The 22,142-nt window shown below is 46.2% G+C and overlaps 1 protein-coding gene across 1 annotated transcript in view; it reads right to left on the bottom strand.

Annotated features, from left to right (window-relative positions):
* CSMD2 (CUB and Sushi multiple domains 2) overlaps positions 1-22,142 on the bottom strand; it is a 655,333-nt gene that overhangs the window by 414,825 nt on the left and 218,366 nt on the right. Inside the window, exon 4 of the mRNA XM_023232269.1 lies at positions 11,322-11,516. Within this exon, the coding sequence (XP_023088037.1) occupies positions 11,322-11,516 (195 nt within the window). The remainder of the gene's footprint in view (positions 1-11,321; positions 11,517-22,142) is intronic.

Genomic DNA, 22,142 nt, shown 5'->3' with positions numbered 1-22,142 from the left:
ATCTCATTGTGATTTTGACTTACATTTCCCTGATGATTAGAGATGTTGAACATTTTTTCATATACCTGTTTGCCATTTTTATGTCTTCTTTTGAAAAAAATGTCTATTCATGTCCTTAGCTCACTTTTTAATGGGATTATTATTATTATTATTATTTTGCTGTTGAGTTGAGTTACTTGCACATTCTGGACATTAGTCCCCTGTCAGATGAATAGTTTGCAAATATTTTCTCATCTTTAACAGGTTGTCTTTTCACTTTGTTGATGGTTTCTTTTTCTTTGTAGAAGCTTTTTAGTTTAATATAGTCCCATTTGTCTATTTTTGTTTTTGTTGCCTGTGCCTTTGAGGTCTTAGCCATAAAATCTTTGCCTAGACCAATATCCTGTAATAACTCCCCTATGTCTTCTTCCAGTAGTTTTATAGTTTCAGGTCTTAAGTTTAGGTCTCTAATTCATTTTAAGTTGATTTTTGTATATGGTGAGAGATGGGGGTTGAGTTTCATTTTTCTGCATATGGTTCTCCAGTTTTCCCAGCACTGTTGAAGCAAGTGTCCTTCCCCTAATGCGTGTTCGTAGTGCCTTTGTTGAAAATCAGTTGGTTATAAGTATGTGAATTTATTTCTGGACTCCATTCTGTTCCATTGGTCTATGTGTCTGTTTTTATACCAACACCATCCTATTTTGGTTATTATAGCCTTATAATATATTTTGAAGCCAGGTAGCATGATGCTTCCAGCTTTGTTCTTTTTGCTCAAGATTGCTTTGGCTATTCAGGCTTTTTTTGTTGTTCCATATGAATTTTAGGATTGTTTTTTCTATTTCTGTGAAAAATGACACTGGTATTTTGATACAGATTACACTGAATCTGTAGATTGCTTTGCAGCCTCTGTCCATTCTTCACAGAGGCCAGAGTAATACTGGAAAGCATGGGCCTGATTACGCCACTCTCTCTGTTGGAACCGTCAATAACCCCCATTGTCACTCAGGATAAAGTGGAATACTCGATGACTCACAAGGACCTTACAGGGTCTTGCCTCATGCCAGTCTCTCCTTCCCTATTATCTGCACCCACCCTGGCCTCCTCGCTGCTCTTCCGATTCACTAAGCATTGCCTTGCTCCAGGGTCTCTGAAAGTGTTATTTTCTCTTTCTGGAAACTTCCTCCCTATCTCGTTGGGCCTGACTGCCCCCTGCCCTCAGCCTTTAGGTCCCAATCCAAGTGCTGCTTCCTCAAGGATCTTTATAGAAACAGAATAACCTCTCCCCCATCATATACTTTCTGAGTACCACATATTTTGCCATAATTAATGATTTTCCATAATTAATTGATCAATTATGTCATTACTTAGTTAACATGTAGATAGTAAACTCCATGAGAACAGAGGCCATGTCTGTTCTGTCCCAAGCACTTAGGAGATTTTCTGGCATATAGCAGGCACTTGACTAATATCTGGTGAACAAATAAATGTCACAGGAAACTGAAGCTCAGAGAGGTTAAGTAGCTTTCCCAAGGTCACATAGGAAGTGGCTGAGTCAAGATTTCAGTTGAGTCTCTCTGGTACCAGGATGGTAGTCTCCTCTGCTATAAGGCACAGCCCTGCTTAACAGTGGTTTAGTCAGCCATCCTGAGATTTTCAAACTTCCCAACTATAGGCAATGCTTTCTGGACTGTGCTAGAACTGAGGACTTGAGAACTTGAGATCCTCTGGCCAGAGCTACCAGTCTCCTCTTAAGGTGGCACCTTTACCATTTTAGCCAACCCTGCCTCTTGGGCTCATCTGACACCCTGGCCCTCGCATCATCCTGTTTTGATTGAAGATCCTGCAAAAGCTGTTTGGAGGTTTTCTCACACTTTAAACAAGGCATCATATTTCATGGTTACAACTCCAGAGTCATAAAATACAACCTTCAGCTGACACCATAGTCCTAAAATATTCATTTACACTCTTTCTCCTTCTCTGGCAATGGGCATTTTGCGCCACCATTAAGTCATGCAGATTCTGAGGTGCAGGTGTGTTATGCTGATAGTTGCCTTTCCAAGTTTATGACTTTATTTACGATCGACTTAAGTTCTATGGAAATCTCTTCAATTAACCATAATTTTAGAGAACTATCCCTCAATCCTCTTTGATATCTGTTAACTCTACAATGACTGACAAATTTCAGGTGGGAAACGGAGAAAACAGGACATTATCCTCTCCACTTCAGGCCAGCTCTAGGGTACCATCTTGCATGCCTAGAAGATTTGGGGTTCTTGGAATTGGTTTCTGTTCATATCATCTTCCCTAGGACCCCTCAGCCTCTGTGGAAATGAAGATGCCAACAGGCCCCAAAGGAGAAGCCACCATCTTGCAATTCCAGTGCAAGACTGACAGCATCAGGGCAGGAGTGCCCCAAAGCTACAGCCCGCCCCCTTTTCTTGTGGTGAATCGTTCCGTGTGCCTATCCATGCTGGGGCCCCCATAACTTGCTCAACTTCTTCAGTCCCCTCTTCCCGGGGACTTTGGACTCTGCCCATTTATCCTTGGCTTTATCAGTGACATTCCTTAAAATGAGGAAATGACCAATTCCGAGAACATCACTATTGCCCCCAGACTCCTATAGTTACAGCCACCTGAGGTATCCTTCTGAGGGGAAGAATGTAGACAGGACATGGTATTCGATTACATGACACTTCTTATTGAGCTTTCATTATGGGCCAGGCATTGTGCAACATGCTTCACCTGCATTTTCTCCTTTAATCCTCAAACCTTGGAGAGCACGGTATTATCATGCACATTTTACAGATGAGGAAACAGACTCAGTGAGTTTTTAAGACCTCTTTGCGCCACATATCTCCTAAATGTTGTAGCTAGGGTTTGAACCCAAGACCTTGTGACTCCAGGCCCACACCATTACCCACCTATTTCTCTGCCTCCTGGGCCTCAGTCACTGTAATCCTGTTCCTGACACAGGCTAGGAGCAGGCTCCTGGAAGCACCAGACCCTGGAGATGGGGTTTTCCAGGCATGAGATGCTTCCTCCTGCTCCTTTCTCTTCTGCCTAGGGGCCTTTGTGCTGCCTCAAGAGTGTTAGCTCAGCTACCGGTGCGCAAGTGGAGGTGGGTGAACCTTGGGTCTGACTTTCTTCATAGGATGGAAAAGTAGTTCCCAACCCCCACCCTGAAGCAGCATCTGTCCAGCAGAATAACCTCAGGCCCTTTCCCAGAGGTGTCTCTCCTGAGGAGTTCATGGAACAAGTTAAAGTGGAAGGTCAAGGGGAAACAACAAGAGACTGCCAGCCCCTGACTGGTGGAGCCATGCAGTGAATGCATGCACCTGCAGGCCAAGCTCTCAGGCCCTGAACCACCAGGCTGGAGAAGCTCTGGAAATCACAGCATCATTGTGAGTCTCCTGCTGTGGGCCAGAGGCCACCATCCTTGCCTGCAGTGGAGGGTGGTGGTCAAGATGATGGCTGTTAGGCACGTGGACTTGGGCTGAATCCTGGCTCTACCACTTTCAAGCTGGGTAATCACAGGCAAAGCACTGCACCTCTCTGGGCCTCAGTTCCCTCACTTGTAATAGGAGGTAACAATACCTTAACCTCCTTCGGATTTGTGAGGATTAAAACAGGTAATGCAGGACCTGGCACTTAGTTAGGGCTCAATAAATGGTGGTCAGTGAGGCTGTGGCAGTGAGAATGGCAATGATCGATACCCCTCACTGAGTCATAACCATGAATAGGCCCTCTGCTATGTGCTTAGCATTTATCAATCTGAACCTCACTGCCAACTTATGAGTTGAGTACCATTATTATTCCCACTTACAAATGAGAAAACTGGGGCATAGAGAGGTTGAGTAACTTGTCCAAAGCCACTCAGCCAGTGGGTGTAAGTGGCAAGGCCAGGATTTGAATCCAGGTGACTGGCCTCCAGAGCCCATGTTGTGAAATGTTCTGGTATAGTAACAGTAATTGCAAAGGTGATGGAAGGCTAGTGATCCCAGCAGTAGCAGAGGTATCCTATAGTAAAGAGTGGCCTTGGGTAGCTGTGGTCCCTGCTGAGGCCCCAGTGCTCAGAATCACTCAAGGTGCATAGTGTTTAGTGTCTTCTCCGTGTTGTTAAATTTGATCAACACAATGGTGTCCAGCATGCAGTGCCCAGACCCTCTTTGCTATCTACAGTGTTGCCCCCCCCCCCCTTTTTTTTTTTAGATGGCGTCTTGCTCTGTTGCCCAGGCTGGAATGCAGTGGTGTGATCTCGGCTCACTGCAAGCTCCACCGCCCGGGTTCATGCCATTCTCCTGCCTCAGCCTCCTGAGTAGCTGGGACTATAGGCTGGGACTATAGGTGTCACCACACCCAGATAATTTTTTGTATTTTTAGTAGAGACAGGGTTTCACCGTGTTAGCCAGAATGGTCTCGATCTCCTGACTTCGTGATCCGCCCGCCTTGGCCTCCCAAAGTGCTGAGATTACAGACATGAGCCACCATGCCCGGCCCAGTGTTGCCCTCTTATGCCACTCCCAGATACCTTTCTAGCTTAGGACTCCTCCCAGATGCAGAATTAATGCCCCCATTTGGATGTCTCACAGGTATCTCAAACTTGACCCGGACAAAGTGAGCTGTCTTGCTTCCCTTTAGGGCACACACTTCCTGCCCTCTGTGCCAGTCATCTCCATCTTGGTCACTGGCATCCCCACCCACCAGCCCTCCAGAAAAAGCCTAGGAGTCAACTTTGATCCTTTATTCTATCAGTCATCCAATCCATCCCTAAGGTCTGTTGGCTGTACCCCCAAAGCACAGCCCCAATCTATGCATGTCCCTCCACCTCTACTCCGGCCACCCTCAACCAAGATGCAGCATCTCCAGCCTGGTTGCCCATAATAGCTGCTGCCTAACTGGTCTTCTTATTGTGCCTCTTGCTCCGCTAGTATCCAGCATGATCTTTTTAAAAAATTAAGTTAAATTGAACTATACCTCTGCTTAAAACTCTCCCCTGGTTGCCTCCTGGACTCAGAACCAAGCCTATACCTTTTTTTTTTTTTTTTTTTTTTGAGGGATGGAGTCTCGCTCTGTTGCAGTGGTATGATCTCAGCTCACTGCAACCTCCACCTCCTGGGTTCAAGAGATTCTCCTGCCTCAGCCTCCTGAGTAGCTGGGATTACAGGCACGTGCCACCATGCCCAGCTAATTTTTTAATTTTTAGTAGAGACGAGGTTTCACGATGTTGGTCAGGCTGGTCTCAAACTCCTGACCTCGTGATCCACCCGCCTCGGCCTCTAACTTCTTACCCTGCTTCACCCCATCCCTGCCCTCTCCACCCACCCCTCACTCTACTTTTGCCACAGGGGCCTGTTTTCTGTTCCTCTAGCGTGTCCAGTACTTTCCCCCACCTCAGGGCCTTTGCACTTGCTGCTGCCTTTGCCAGGAATGCCATTTTCCAGGTCTTCACACAACAGGATCCTTCTTGTCATTCAGGACTCATTTCAGAGGCCACCTCCCCAGAGAGGCCTCTCCTGACTGCTCCGTCTAAAGTAGCCTTCCTCATCACTGGCTAAGACTTTATTTCCTCATAGCTCCTACTACCACCTGAAATTTGTTTATTTGGTTTGTGTATCTGTTTTCTTCCTCCTGGTTGCTAGAACATAAACTCCAAGAGATCATGGAATTTGGTCTGACTTGTTCATCATTGCAATTCTGAACCTAGAACAATATTTTGCACTTAATAGGCAGTCAATACATGATAATTGAATTAGTGACTGGCTGGCTCATAACAGGCACTCAAGAGAAAGTTGTTGAGTAGCCAAGTGAATGAATGAGGATGCAATCTGCCCTGTAAGGCTGCTACTTGTGTCCCACCTTTAAAACTCAGAGGGGTTTAGCAGCACTCTGGCAACCACACAGCTAGGGGCTGGCTTAGCTAGGGCTGAACCCAGGCCAGTCTGTCTCTATGTACTGTCCATACCTGACACCACTGCTTCTGTTTTATGTTCTGCAGGCTTCTTCCCCTGGGGCCAGAAAATTTGGAATACAGCTCAGCACTTGCAGTCCAAGCTTCTGCAGACCATATTCCCTCTTCCCCAGGTATGGCTACAGCCTGCCGTGTTTGGCTTGAACCTCAGAGGCCAAGCACTTCTTGCTCTGGCCAGCTTTCTGCCTACTACCTGCCTCTCAGCCCCCAGCGCATACGAACTCCGTTGCTTCCCCATATAGCCTTCTTTGATCCAGGGCCAATGGCCCTCACAAGTCAGAGGCCTGTTGCTGAAATCCACATGGTCTTCCTTCTTGTGGATCAAAGAGATGACACAAAGCTCAGCCCCTCCCAGGGACCTCTGCCTTTGAAAATGTGCCCGGTGCGACACAAAGTGAAGGGAGGTCACAGGCCCCACCTCCTTCCCTCTGTCAGCTGGACCAAGTCCTGATGGGTCAGGATCTTTGGGATGGGCCTCCTTGGGGGTTGGCCTCACACCTGCTCCCCCCTATTCCCAGCTATTCTCTATTCCCCCCATTCCTAGTTTGTGCTGTGTCCCTAGACCAAGTCCACCCTCCAGCTGGGCACATGACATTTCCTAGATAAAACAGACACACACGACTCTCCAGTCTGCTCTGGGAAGCTTTGGACTTAAAGAGATTGTCATTCAGAGCTACTGGGCAGGTGGGGTAACCCAGGCTAGTAATTTCCCTTTCGGGCTTGTATGCCAGCACGATTCTGATGGTGAATTAGACCCATCCAGACAGCCTTTCATTCAGCAAATATTTACGGACCACTGCCCAGTGGATGAGGTTTATCCGCTCGCAGATGCCAGCTCTTGAGAGTTCTACATGAGAGGAAGAAAGGCCAAAAGGCTTTTAATGCTTCCCAAGTATGAACCCGTTCACTCTGGCATGACCACTGCTGCTGGCACAGGATGGGTGCATGGTAGGTGCTCTTTGTTCCTGTTTAGCTTGGCCTCCTAAGGAAGAACAGTTTGGGAAATCACTTTCGTAAAATCACTGACATTATTGAGGATATTTCTTAGGATATTCTTGTAGCCTGTGGGAATTAGAATAGAGAGATGAACCTGAAAGTAGGGAGGTGGCTGGGGGTAGGGGGAGGCCCTAGGGTGTCTGAGAGTAGGAGAGCTATTTTATTCTCTCCCAGCCTTTGAGCAGAACCACATCTCAGTCCCCTCAGCCAGCAGGGGGGTGGAAGCCCTTCTGGAAGCAGGACTTGACATCCTCAGCTGGCTTCCCTAGGGCGTTTGGAAGGGAGCATTCTCTGGTGTGGCTAAAGTGGAAGCTACTTAAAATAAGTCTAAGAGACAGACTAGAAAGATTGGGGTGGGACTTTTTCTGGAAGAGTCTTGTGCTCCATGCTAAGGAATCTGAACTAGACCCTGTCAGTGATGAAGAGCCACTAAGTGACTGAGCCACTTAGTTTTGTCAGATCTGTGCCTTAGAAAGTTCTCCCTAGCAATACAGGTAGGAATGGGCTGGTGCGAGCAGGAGAGAACAGGGGCACACCTGCCTACAGAGGGTCAACCTTCAGTGAGGCAAGTGAGAGACAAGAGAGCCTGGACCACCATCTGAAGAGCGACAGAGATGTGGAGGGAGTGGGCTGGTGCAGAGGGACATGGGGGCCAATGAAGCGATGTGAACAGCAAGAAAAGCAAGCGTGTAAGATGCCCTGAGGGGTCCGGCTTGGCCACTGTTGGCGGGGACACTCTCCACTGAGCTGGAGAAGACAGCAAAAAGAGCAGGTTTGGGGAAAGCATGAAGAGTGAGGTTTTCATGGGCCAAGTTTGAAACACAAGCTGAGAACTTCAGCACAGTTCACTATCCACGCGGGCCTGAAGCTCAGGACAGAGAATGGGGTTGGAGGTGGGGATTGGAGAGTTGCCCCCTAGTAACAATTACAGCAACATAGTAGATGAGAAATTCCAAGAGATGGAAGAAGTCCCCAGAGAAGAAGCCACGCTTGGCCCTCCAGTATTTAAGGAAGGAGGGTGGAAAGTCAGTGAAGGAGAAGGAGGGAAAGAATCATCATCATTTCAGAAGACGAAAAAAGAACTGGAAGACTTCAGAGAGTCGTGCCACCAAAAGACATGCCACCTCCGCCCAGGCCCATGAATTTCTGTGTGGTGTGAATGCTAGAAGAGTGGTATCTCTCCACCCTGCTCCTTCCCACAGAAAGGCCAGCCCTTGCTGCCTGCTGGGCCTGGACACAAAGATACTGGGTTGTGAGCCTTGGTCAGACCTAGAAGTCCTCCAAGAGGCAGAAGACCTCCATGAGGTGCCCCTCATCATCACTTATCTCTGGCTGATGGGGTAACAAAAAGATATGTTAACATTCAGCCCCAGAGTTTCTTATAGAATGAGAGTTCTCTTTGTTCAGGAAAATACTACCCTATACCTAAACAGCTTGGATGAGGAGGCGAGACATTAGACTGCAAGGAGATGACAAAACCAAGAGGAAATCAGGCTCTTGTGCCTAAGAAGTTGATGGAAATTCTGAAATGCACTCAAGGTGCAGGTGGCACCAAGGTGGAAGAGGCTGGAGAAAGAAGAGAGGGTACAATGCACATTACAGGGGAACCTGGAGTCTGCCAAGACAGAAGCCAGGGAGAAGCTTCCCGGGAGGAGGGGCCAAAAGACTGTGAGGCTCCTGGTTGCTCATACTTTCATTTTAAGTCATCTGCATTGCTAAGACGTAAGCTCCTTGCATTGCCACAGCTTCCATAAAGCCTGAACTACATGCAGACACCTTTATTGGTGTTTTTGCTTGTTGGCTTGTATTTCGTATTTTGGAGAAGTGGGGGATCCAAGAAAAATGGACCCAGTTCCCAACCTAAGTTGGCAGAGCAGAATCAGGGGAAGGGAGACATAGTAGTGAGTTCAAGGTTCAGAGGAAGATAAAGCTGACAGATTCCTGGAGATACTAGGAGGGTTAGTAGCTTTCCACCATATTAGCATGGGATATTGCTGCAAATTATACTTCACTAAGCAGAGTGATACCCCCACTGCATCCGATAATTGGATTACATTTGTTTTTGGATTTTATCTTGAACAAAATAGCATGACATTTACAGTGCTGCAAAAAGAAAAAGAACTGCAGTTTATATTTCATAACTTAGACACTTGATTTTATTTACTATCATATGTCAGTTCTATCGTCATTTCACAACTCTGACACCCTCATTGGAAGATCAGAATGTTAACTGTAACTTCCTCAAGGCAGGGGGTGGGTAAGGATGCTATAAGAAAGGGCAGATACAGCAGCTTTCAGGCTGTGGTTAGGCCACACACCTGTGTGTAGGGGCCAAGGTCTCACCTGATTGGTTTGGTAATTCCTGAAGTCAATCATGGAAAGAGGCAGGCCCTGAGTTAGGAATGGAGCCTGGGAAGATGGGACTTAGGAAATCAGGAAAGGGAACTCTAGTTCCCTTGCCCTCCACCAAGAAGGCTCAACATGGCCAAGGCCCATTCTTTTGGTTGAGGAGAGGTAAACAAAGGTGAAGTCAAGTGGCAACTCAGATTGATTGGCTGTGGCTTGCCTATTGGGAGGGAATTCACAGCTGTGTCTGGACTCAAGCAGAAAGGGTGCAATGACCAATTATGTCCGCCATGGGAGTGGGAAGAAGGGAAATAGGTATACACGCCATGTAATTTTTATCCTTGGTGTCAATAACAAAAAGTGTGTGCATGTGGCAGGAAGACGGAGTTGCTTATCCCTGGAGCTAGCCTTTTATAGTAATTACAGAAAACCTTCCTCCAAAAGAAAAATAAAACTTGAACTAAGGAGGACCTACTTATTCCAATGACTTCTCAACTCCTGGAAATGTTCCTCCTAGACTGATATATGGATGTTCAGGATCCATGGAATTTAGAGATGAGCGTTACTAGAAGAAAAGAGTGGTCAATAGTGCAAAGGTTTCTTAAGAGGTCAAGAAATATAAGAGCCAAAACAATTCCCATCTGATTTGGCAAAATGATGCAAATACTGAGGGCAAAGGCCAGTCTGCAGAGGAGCAAATGAGAAGGGAAAAGGAGGGACCGGACTGGATGGAGCTTTCAAGATGCTGGGCTGTGTAGATGGCATGGGAAATCTTACAGTGTGATGTGGTTGTTTTTCAAAGGTGGCTAAAAATTGTCTGCATGCATCATAATCTCAATTTACGTACATATTTGTAATATATGCTTATGTGCAATATGTATTGGAAGAAGATGGAAAGGAAATACATTAAAATCATGGTTAAAACAGGTAAATTTTCTTTCTTCTTTATTTCCTTCTGTATTTCCTAAGCTTTTAAAAATGATCATGTGCCAGGTATGGTGGCTTATGCCTATAATCTCAGCACTTTGGGATGCCAAGGCCTGAGGATTATTTGAGCTCAGGAGTTCAAGACCAGCCTGGGCAACATAGAGAGACTCTGTCTCCACGAAAAACAACAACAACAACAACAACAAAAATTAGCCGGGCATGGTAATACATGCCTGTGGTTCCCGCAACTCCAGAGGCTAAGCCGGGAGGATCGCTTGATCCCAGGAGTTTGAGGCTGCAGTGGGCCATGATTATGTCACTGCACTCCAGCATGGAGGACACAGGAAGATCCTGTCTCAAATAAAAAAAAAAAAAAAAAAAAAAAAAGAAAAAGAAAAAGAAAAAAGAAAAGAAAAGAAAAGAAAGAGGAAAAAAAAAAAAGATTGTGTAAGGAATAGGCTGGGAGTAGGGTGACAAATGTCTCTGTTGCCTGAAACCGAGAGGGTTTCCAGGATGCGGAACTTTCAGGACTAAAAGTGGGAAGGTCCTACGCAAATATAGACAAGTTGGTCATCCTAGCTGGGAGGCTGACACATAGAAGAGAGGTGTTTTTCTAGGGGAGGGGGTTGTTGGAGTAAAGAGATTTTGAGCGTATTTGGAGGCTGAGAGGAAGAAACTATTAAATAGAGAGAGAGGCTCAATTTGTAGGAAAGAGAAAAGAATAATTCCTACAGTGAGGTCAGTACGAAAGCTGTTGGGAAAGTGATCTGGCTTCCACAAGAGGAGAGAGGGTCTGCAATAGGAAGAGAAATGATGTTTCTTCTGAGACAGGAGGGCTAGAGGTGAGGGAAGACTGGCTACATATAAGTTTGTTGATGCAGGAGAAAAAATGAGGGAGCGCACACCTGAGGTGAGGAGGTCAGGTGAGGCTGAAACACCCCTAGAACACCTGGGGACCCTGAAGACCCTCTGTGCTGTCTGGACTTGGGCACCTCCCTCCCTGCTGGGGTGTAGCTTTCCCCTTTGAGACTGGATGTCACTGGAAGCTCCAGCATCCCCTTCCAGCCACTGCCCCACTCCGTCAGACCCCTCTCTGGCCACCTACCTCTGCAGGAAGGCAAGGGGAAGTCCCACGTGGCGCTGTTCTCAGAGCCAGCGTGGCAGGTGAGCACGGCGTGGCCCTCCAGGAAGAAGCCAGGGTTGCAGCTGTAGCGGACCTTGTCACCGAGGTTGAAGGTTGAGCCCTGCTGGATGCCATTGGGCAGCCTCCCTGGGTTCCCACATGTGTGGCTGGGGAGAACTGTGAGGAGAGACAGACAGAGACAGGTAGCCTGTGAGTTGGGCTGGAGCCCTGCCGGGTTTTCTAGTAGCATCTCCCTAGGTCACTTGGGTTTCTTCTTTTGTGAACAGCATTGCCCACTGCTGATCTGCCTGCTTCTCAAGGCTGTGGATTCCCTGAGAATGGGTTACTCAGAAGAGAGAGGGGTTACTCAAAATCTCGCACATGAGATTTACAACTGGACGTCCAGGTTTCTTGCCTTTTCTTAACGTGCAGCCACGGATGTGAATTATGTCCATCCTGATCACTAGAGATGCAATCCCAGGAATATCACTTTAATCTCTTGGGCATGGCTGGCCTGATTTCAGACTCCACACTCCTTCTCACTAAATACCATAGAAGGGACATAAGGCATGGCATAAGAGTAGGTGCTCATTAAATCCAGTGTCCTTTCTTTCATGTGTGATCCACCCTGGCAGCCAGAGGGGCACTTTGGCCCCACAGGTTCAGGGGAGTTGAAAGGGTTGGATTAGGCAGAATAGGCAGTGAAGTGGGAAGACAAGAGCCTGGGTTCTCATCAGCCTGACTGGTTTAAAGGGGGAAAATTGGGAGCCAGGGAACACCATGCACAGTGTGTGGCCAGAGCCAAGCAATCATGGTCACCTGCAAGTGTGCTCTCATGAGGCAGAGGAAATAGTCTTGGGGAAGATGCAAGAGCACCACAACCTGGCAATAAGGAGGGAGGAGGACACAGCTTCTCTGTGCCCATAAGTCAGTGACCTGTTCCACCTGACCCAGCTCCCCCTGCCCTCTGCCTTGTCCCCCAGAGTTGGAACTGCCTGTGTCTTAAAGGTCAACACCTCCTATCATCCTAGGATACCCCCACGGGGTGAGGAGTAGGGGTCTTAGTCATGCCCAGACTACCGTTTACGTACCTCTCCATTAATCCACCTGGCAATGATTTATTGAGGCTCTCTCTGAGAGGCCATGCAGCCAGATGGTGGAAAGTGCAGACTTGGAAGCCACCGTGCTTGGGTTCACTTCCCAGCCTGACATCTTACCACCCGTGGGACCGTGAGCAAGTCTTTTAACCTTTTTGCACTTCGGTTTCCTCATTTGTAAGATAGGGAGCTCAACAGCACCTTCCTTATATCAAATTAATTGTTGCAAGAATTAAGCCAGTTGAGGTAGGCAAAGTGCTTAGGACAGAGCCTGATGTACAGTGAGTACAACACAAATGAATCTAAGTCTCGTCCAGTGGGTGATGTGCACAATTAATGGCATACTAAGTGTTATGATGGGACAGGGACAGGTAGAGAACCAAACCCAGCTGGGGGAGAGGTCAGAGATCACTTCCTGGAGGAAGTGACAACTCTGCAGAACCCTGGGAGATTAGTAAGACTTAGATACACAAAAAAGAGCAAACAGCATGTGCAAAGGCCCTGAGGCCAGAAATAACCCAGGAGCTGAGGGAGCCCGGAGTAAAAGAGTGGGGTGGCAGTGATGGGGAAGTGGAAGTGGGGAGGTCTGGACTCTAAATGGCTCCCCTAGTCCTTGCAATACCCCCTTCCTGCCAATGTTGCTGTATCTTCTTTCCAGAACCCTCTCTACCAGCCCTGATGATCTCAGAACCCTCTGAAAAAAGGTATCCCCTCCCCGTCCCTCTTCTGAGAGGAAACAGCTCAGTGTAGAGGGTAATGGTAGACTTTGGAACCAGCCTGATCTGGGTGTGAAACCAGGTGCCATCGTGTCTTATTCTGTGTGACCTTGAGCCACATGAACTCTCTGAGCCTTAGTTTCTTCAACTGAGAAAGGAGTGAGGCCAAAAATATTTAGTGGTTGAGGGGGTTACCAATATAAATGCCGCACGCCTGGCACAATGCCCAGAACATAGTAGGTACTCACAAAATGGCAGATGTTCTCATTCCATTGGGCCACAGGGCCATGAGGGCATGGGCCTGGTCTGGTTCACAGGTATATCCAGCACAGGGCCTGGCACTTGTAGGGACATATGTGCATGTTCATTAATTAGTTATTTGGGGAGTTACTCATTCATGTATTAATTCCTTCATGCAACAAAAATTCATCATGGGCTTTCTGTGCTTGGCACACTGGGGCCAGCCCTCAGAGGCTTATACTTTTGTGAGAGTGAATCTTAAAGACTGAAGAGCTCTCCCTTGCCCATTCTTTACCTGTGACAAGCGAGATGACCTAGATGAAAAGATTTATCTCTATTGCCCTGTCCATTGGCCCAGCTTAGCATTTCCCATGATCCCACACTGCTAGTTTACTTAGCATTTCCCATGATCCTGTGTTGCTGGCTTACTTAGCATTTATCATATTCCCTTGCTGCTGGCTTGCTTGGTGTTTCCCATGATCCTGTACTGCTGCTGGCTTGCTTGGCATTTCCCATGATCCCCTGCTGCTGGCTTACTTGGCATTTCCCATGATCCCATGTTGCTGGCTTACTTGGTATTTCCCATGATCTCACACTGCTGGCTTACTTGGCATTTCCCATGATCCCCTGCTGCTGGTTTACTTGGCATTCCCTATGATCCCATGTTGCTGGTTTACTTGGCGTTTCCCATGATCCCATGTTGCTGGCTTACTTGGCATTTTCCCATGATCCCATGTTACTGGCTTACTTGGCATTTCCTGTGATCCCCTGCTGTTGGCTTACTTGGTACTTCCCATGATCTCCTGCTGCTGCTGACTTACTTGGTGTTTCCCATGATCCTGTACTGCTGCTGGATTACTTGGTATTTCCCATGATCCCGCAGTGCTGGCTTACTTGGCATTTCCCATGATCCCCTGCTGCTGGCTTACTTGGCATTTCCCATGATCCCACAGTGCTGGCTTACTTGGCATTTCTCATGATCCCCTGCCGCTTGGCATTTCCTATGATTCCCTGTTGCTGGCTTACTTGGCATTTCCCATGATCTCCTGCTGTTGGCTTACTTGGTACTTCCCATGATCCCCTACTGCTGACTTACTTGGTGTTTCCCATGCTCCTGTCCTGCTGCTGCCTTACTTGGCATTTCCCATGATCCTCTGCTGCTGATGTACTTGGCATTTCCCATGATCCCATGTGTAGGGAAAAAATAGGTTAGCCTGTTGCTGTGTTATTATAGATAGAAGTAAGTTTAAGAGACTCCATTCGGCTCTATATTTGAGATGCTGTTAATCTGTGACTCTACCCCCAATCTTGTCCTTGCTAGAAACATTGCTGTGCTAATTAAAGTTGAAAGGATTCTGGGCTGTAAGGAATGTGCTTTGTTAGATAAATGTTCAAGGCCTGCTTGGTTTGAAGGTCAGTACCATTCCTCTAAATCTCAGTAAAAGAAAAACATCTGTCACCTGCCCGATACTGGGAAAATGTAACAGCTCCGTGTATCTGTAAGCCTTACTGCTGATTTACTCCCTTATCTTTTTGGCAATAAATACTGAGGGAACTCAGAGACCGGTGCCAGTGTGGGTCCTCTGAAAGCACAGCACTGGCCCCCTGGGGCCCTGCTTTTCTCTCTCTATACTTTGTCTCTGTGTCTTTATTTCTTTTCTCAAGTCTCTCGTTTCCACCTAGCGAGAAGCACCCACAGGTGTGGAGGGGCAGGCCACCCCTTCACCATGCTGCTGGCTTAGTTGGTACTTTCCATGATCTCTTGCTGCTGGCTTACTTGGCATTTCCCATGATCCCCTGCTGCTGGTTTACTTGGCATTTCCCATGATCCCATGCTGCTGGCTTACTTGATACTTCCCATGATCTGCTGCTGACTTACCTGGTGTTTCCCATGATCATGTACTGTTGCTGGCTTACTTAACATTTCCCATGATCTCACACTACTGGCTTACTTGGTATTTCCCATGATCTCCTGCAGCTGGCTTACTTGGTGTATCCCATGATCCCATGCTCCTGGCTTATTTAGCATCTTCTATGATCAGTTCCCTGCTGCTGGTTCACTTGGCATTTCCCATGATGCCCTGCTGCTGGTTCACTTGGCGTTTCCCATAATCCCATGCAGCTGGCGTACAGCAGAGGCAGTAACTGTGATGTGTGCGTGTTTATGAGTGTTGGGGGTGGGAAGGACAGGTCAGGTAAACATTTGGAGAAAAAAGCAAGCGAAGGTGAGGGGAGGGAGCCAACTAGGGGAAATGAGCTGAGAACCGGTGTAGAACTAACGTTTCATTTTCCGCAATGAGATGCCAAGACCCAATTTAATTAAATTACTAATGTCAAATTTTTAATGAACTTGCTTCTGCTTTGGGCTTTCTTCCTTCGAAATTAATGACTGGAACGTCACTATAAATAAAAGTCGATTCTTCTTAAAAAGTCACTCTCAAACGCTCACTGCTCTTTACTTAATGAGCTGTTCATAATCAGACCACTCTGACCTGACGCTTCCATTGGGACCTGGGTGTAATGAATGGGGCTCATTTCCAACCCCACCTGCTTTTTGACGCCAAGCTCCACTCCTGAGAGGTCCCACAGTGAATGGAGAAAGGGCAGACTTTAGGCTCAGAGAGACCTGGGTTCAAATCCCAGATCTGGCTGTGCAATCTTGAGCCATAAACTTTCACTGGCCTTCAATTCTTCTGAAAATGGGGATACTTTTTCATCATGTAAGGGTGTTTTTGTTTGCTAGGACTGCTGTAACAAAGCACCACAAACTAGGTGGCCGAAAACAACAGAAACTTATTTTCTCAGTTATGAAGGCTAGAAGTTTAAAATCAAGGTGTCAGCAGAGCCATGATCTCTTTAAAACCTGTAGAGGAATCCTTCCTTTCCTCTTCCTAGTTTCTGGTGGTTTGCTGGCAACTTTTGCTGTTCCTTGGCTTGCAGATGCGTCATTCCAATCCTCTGTCTTCACATGGTGTTCTCTTGCTTTGTTTCTGTGTCTGAATGTCCCCTTTTTATAAGGACACCACTCATATTAGATAGGGTACATCCTAATGACCTCATCCTAACTTAATCATCTGCAAAGACCCTGTTCCAAATGAGGTCATATTCACAGGTACTGGGGGTTAAGTCTTCAACATAGCTTTTAGGGAGACACAATTCAGCTCATCGCAGGGCTGCTGTGCAGATTAAAATTCACCTTATAATACCTATCCCTGAGTGCCAAGTATGTTTCAGGTCCTGGAAATAAACTTTTAGTTTGTTTTACTTTTAGTCCAGGACCTGAAACATACTAGGCACTTTATCTTGTGGGATATGTAGTATCCTCATTTTACAGGTGGAAAAAAAAAAAAAAAAACAGGCACAGAGAGCTTCATTCACTTGCTTGCCCAAGGCCACACAACTAGAAAATCGCAGAGCTGGGTTGAGGACCTTGGTCTTTCTGCCTCCATTGTTCAGCACTCTGGAATATGAGACTGCTTCTGACAGAGGCAAAGCATCCAAGCACATAGTGGGTGCTTAGTAAACAAGAGCCCCCTTACTCCCTTCATCATTCTAGGCACTGCAATAAGATGAAGAGAGATTACCTGACTGTCCAGATTTAATAGCCTGATTTTTTTCCCAGTCTGATTTGCCAATCCTATACTTTTTAATAACGTCAAGGGCAACATTTAAAGTGTGGTCTTTTGTTATGTGTCTAATGCGCAACTTGCTGGACAGACATAGGAGATTGGAGATAAGCTACAAAGCCAATCCTTTCTAAGGTACCGTGTTCTTTGATTCTTTTTTAGAATGTCCATGTATTTTTTAGCACAGACACTATAACCGTTCATGCTCTCCCATCTATAAAGCTTCCCTTTGATTGCTTACAAAATGAAGAGGGAGATATTTACATCCAGCGCAGCCCAGAACAATATTATTAAAGCGGTGCCTGACATTGAACAATTCCATTGTAGATTAGCTGTGGGGAATTTTTGTCCCTTCTACAAAGCCTGACTCTTGCCAATCAACATAATATTCTCAGTGACTGTATGATAATGAATCTCCTCTGTGGTTGAAGTGCAGCAAAAGCTACACCATGCCTTCTTTTATTTTTAATTTGAGACTTTGGTTACCATATTATAATGAAGAGTCATTTACGCTCTCTGGACAAGCACCCTCCATATGTTTTGATTTCTTATCTTCCATCAAGTAACTTGTTTCATCTCCATGGCCATACCATTGATACCAAGTGGTAGGCTAGTTGGGAAGAAGAATTCAGGGAGAAGGATTTAGTCTTCCCACAATCCTCAGCATGGAAAGAAGAGAAGGTGATGCCTGTGTATGTGTGTCCATATGTGTGTGATCTCGGGGCAGTGGGCAGGATCGGGGAGGGAGGAATAGGAACTACTCTTTTTTGAGTCCCGGATCTGTGCTAGGCACTTCTACATCATATATTAGCTTATTTAATCTTTATAATTCCCTTATTTTTAGCGGTTTGGCCTTTTAAACATAATTCATTGCATACTTACTCTGTGCTTTCCTTAATGTCAAGTGCTTTTCATGTATTTCCATCCCCAAAGAGTTTTCTATACTTACTGTCTCCATTTCCTCTCCACTCAACTGACACATATTTATATTTTATTATACATGAGATATATAATTATACATTTTATATATGTCATATATAAAGTTAATATACATCATATACTACATATGATATATATTTTTGCTTGATACATCCATTTGTTTATTATTTGTCTCACCTTGCGACAGTGTAAGCTCCATAAGGACACGCATTTTTTGGTCTTTTTTGTTCAATTCTGTTTCTCAGTTCTCAGAACAGTGCCTGATGTATAATAATACCTTCATAAAAGTTTACTGAGAGACTTAGTGATCTTATTCAATCCTCCCAACAATGTATCGAGAGAGGTGCTATTATCATCCCTTGTTGAGATAAGCATGGTTGCCAGAGATGTTGGAGCATTTATCCAAGGCCACACAGCTCACTCCAGGGACAGAGGCGGGTTCTCACATCACTGCCTGGGATTTCACATTTCTGCCTGCACTAGGCCATTCTTGCACTGACCATTCCACAGGAAGTCTATGGTGACTAGTGTACCTTGAAACATTCTCACAAGGAATTCACATGCATTCTCCTCAGGGAGAGGATTTGGGGTGACAACCAGGCAAGTTGACCTCTAGGTTGGTCCTGTATATTTCCTGCTACCTGTCAATCGAACAGAGGCAAGGGTGCCAGGGCATCAGATAGAGGATGCTACCCACAACTAGTCAGCAGGCGCCGCCCTGCTGGGCTTTGCCCTAACCACTGTCAGGCGGAAGCCCTCCGCCATAAGCCTACTCTCTCTACTCACATTTGTGATTTTGCAACCTTCAGCATCATGGTCATGTGGAAAGTTTTATAAAGATACTGATGCTTAGACCCTATCCCTAAACCTACTGAATCATAATATGAGAAATAGAGCCTGGGCTGCTCCAGGAGAATGAAAAGCTGAGATTGAGAACAACTCCCAGTAATCTATTCATGTAAGTTATTCCACTGGCCCAGCTGGGTTTACCTCTATGAGCTTTAACTGCTCAATCTCCAGGGCCTTTCTTGTTTTTAGGTTTTTACTTTTGAGAGTAGCAAACCTGGCCTCTCTCCTGGAGTTTCCTGTCCTCCGTAAACCACACTAGCCCTACAACTTTCCTTCTCATTTGAAGACCCTCATGTCTCTTCCCTGGACTTCTGTACCCAACTCTGATCTTCTCACGGCTGGCCTTGCCCTCTCCAATGCATTGTACCCAGCAATGCTGAAGCCAGCATTTTAGAATGACAAATTCACCATGGTACTGCCCTATTGACCCTGCCAGGAGCCCACATTATAAAAGTAAGTTCTGCCGGGCGCGGTGGCTCAAGCCTGTAATCCTAGCACTTTGGGAGGCCAAGACGGGCAGATCACGAGGTCAGGAGATCGAGACCATCCTGGCTAACACGGTGAAACTCCGTCTCTACTAAAAAATACAAAAAAAAAAACTAGCCAGGCGAGGTGGCGGGCACCTGTAGTCCCAGCTACCTGGGAGGCTGAGGCACGAGAATGGCATAAACCTGGGAGGCGGAGCTTGCAGTGAGCCAAGATCTGGCCACTGCACTCCAGCCTGGGCAACAGAGTGAGACTCCGTTTCAAAAAAAAAAGTAAGTTCCTTACCACCAAGGCACAGGCAAACACAGAACCTCTGGTCTTCTGGGTGACTCTAAAGAGAATATGTAATGATTTGAAAGATTAATTTAAAAAAGGAAATAAAAAGAAAACCTTAAGAACCTCTCTGTTGCCATCAGTATAAATTAAAGCTTAGGCCTAGGCAGCCCCCACCCTTGTGATCTGACTGTTGTTGATGTTTTGTGCCTTCTCTCATCTAGTCCTCTCTACCGCTGCTACTCTAAACCACAGACTCCCCAAGCACTCCTTTTTCTCCCAAATTCTTCATCTGGCAAACTCCATCAAAACCACACTTAAATGTCACCTCCTCCGTAAAGCCCTCCTTGATACCCTTGGTGTCTTGTATAACCCATAAGATCCCGCAAGAACACATCTTGATTGAATATAAATACTGTCACAGTGTCATTGGAGATTGGCTCTTAGAATCCTGAATCTCCTGGCCCACGAAATAGGCAGGCTCCCTCTGCTCATTTGGTTAATGTTGCAATCTCACAATCCCACATTTTACAAGATTGGGTTTTTTTGGACCCCACCTAAGGAGTTATGTGGGGGTTTCCTTGCGCTTCAATTCCTGCACTTTGTTGTATGTTGTAATTCATTCATTCATCCATTTATAACACCCTGGCTTCCAAACAGGAGCTGAGCCTGCTTGTAATTGTTTCTTTAGGTGTCTATTTTCATCTCTGGACTCCTTGAGGGGCAGGAACGCTACTGTATTCTTTATATATCTAGCATTTGATTTCACGTCTGGCAGGAAGAGAGTGCTCAGTTGAAGCCGGAATGTGTTGAGTGAATGAAATCCATATGTATACATAATAAAATATATATTATATATTAATCAGAATTACACACATACACACACGAAGCAATAAACTAGTGTAAGAATTGGTAAACATTTTCCATACAGGGCCAGACAGAAAATTATTTTGACCTTGTAGACTATACGATTTCTGTCACAGGGACCTGATTTTTTCCCTGCAGTGTGAAAGCAGCCACAGGCAATATGTGTTCCAACCAAACTTTAGTTATAAAAACAGCCAGCTGACCCACAGACCACGGTTTGCTGACCCTGAACTAGTGTTTATTCAGTTATGTACTTATGTGAGGCATATGATTCATATCTCAGGAACCACCCCTCTCCTGTGATAAAGGCGAGTGAGGAAAGGTCAGTTTTGATGGGAGTCAAGGATGGGAAGGGATTGTGGGGCAAGTGAGCTGCACCAGGGAGGGTGCTGGACAGAGGTGACTGGCAGGTACTGGAAGGGACAGGCAGGTGGCACTTGAATATTGAGACCTACATCAAATTTCCTTTTCCCTTCCATGTGGCCCTGGGGACAGGTGGGCATTGTGCTGGCTGTAGGGAAGGGCTTATGTATTTATGGCTTCCACCCTTCCCCATCAAAATGGGATTCATTTTTAGTCTTTATAGCTAATCCTTAGGTTGGTAATGATGACCTTATTTTACCAAAGAGACAGCTGAATTTAGAGACCCGAAGGGTCACACAGGTAATAGAAGTAGTGAAAGTAATAATAGTCACGGCTTGAGCGTTTACTATGAGCTGGGCACATTGCTCAGTAATCTTCTATTTCATCTTATCGGGACGGAGGCACAAATATCTCCTTTTTACAGGGAGGAAACTGAGGAACAGCTGGGCTAACTCTGACCCAGGGCTACACTGCAGGTTGGGATCAAAGCTGGGGTTGAAACCCAAGCTGCTTGATCTAAGGGCTGTGCTCTTCGCCATGTTGTAATTTGATCTCCCAGAATTGAAGACCTTTGTTTGTTTCACTGCTTGCCCAGTGTGAAGTCCACGCTCTTGGTACCTTCAGAGTTCCTCTCCTTGCCAGGCCTAGAGCATGCCCAACCCACAGCCACTCAGAGCTCTCCTTGGCCCCTTTCCTCCAACCTGGACTAGCTGGGGCTGCAAATACATCCATCATTGCACCAGAGGGGCCACAGAGAGGCTGTCAGAACAGAACTCTCCTTGCTGCTTCCTAACCACAGAACCCATGGCTTCCTTTCTTCCACCTGGGACTCTTTTAAAGAAGCACCACCAAGAAGCAAACATCATAGGCCCCAGAATAGAGCTGCCAAGTAAAACACAGGACTCCCAGTTCGAGAAACACAAACCCTTCTATAGTATAAGCATATCCCTTGGCAGATTCGGAATATACTTATACTAAAAAGACTTTGTTATTTGAAATTCACATTTAACTGGGTTTCTTGTATTTTCATTTGCCAGTTTGGGCAATCCTGACCCAGAGGGAAGAGGTATCTCTTCGGCATCAAAGACTTCAACCTCTTAAAAAGTTGGGGCCATTTCTCTGGGGAAATGGGGTAGAGGAAAAGGGGAAGAGCTAGACCCTGCCTTTAAGGAATTTAATATTGAACTAGAAGAGTGGATGTAGAGGGGGACATTTCAGGGCCTCCTAGGGTAGGACCTGAGAAAGTCTGGGATACAGCAAGATTGTAGGGGAGCAGTGAGCCACGTTGCCTCCTTCTTTCTCCTGTCACTCTCTGCGGGAAGTGCACTTTTTCCAAACCAATAACAT

Source organism: Piliocolobus tephrosceles, chromosome 1 (genome assembly GCF_002776525.5).
Source record: "Piliocolobus tephrosceles isolate RC106 chromosome 1, ASM277652v3, whole genome shotgun sequence".
Lineage (NCBI taxonomy): Eukaryota > Metazoa > Chordata > Mammalia > Primates > Cercopithecidae > Piliocolobus > Piliocolobus tephrosceles.
Note: the sequence above shows the minus strand (reverse complement) of the source record. Positions and strands in the feature narration are given on the sequence as shown.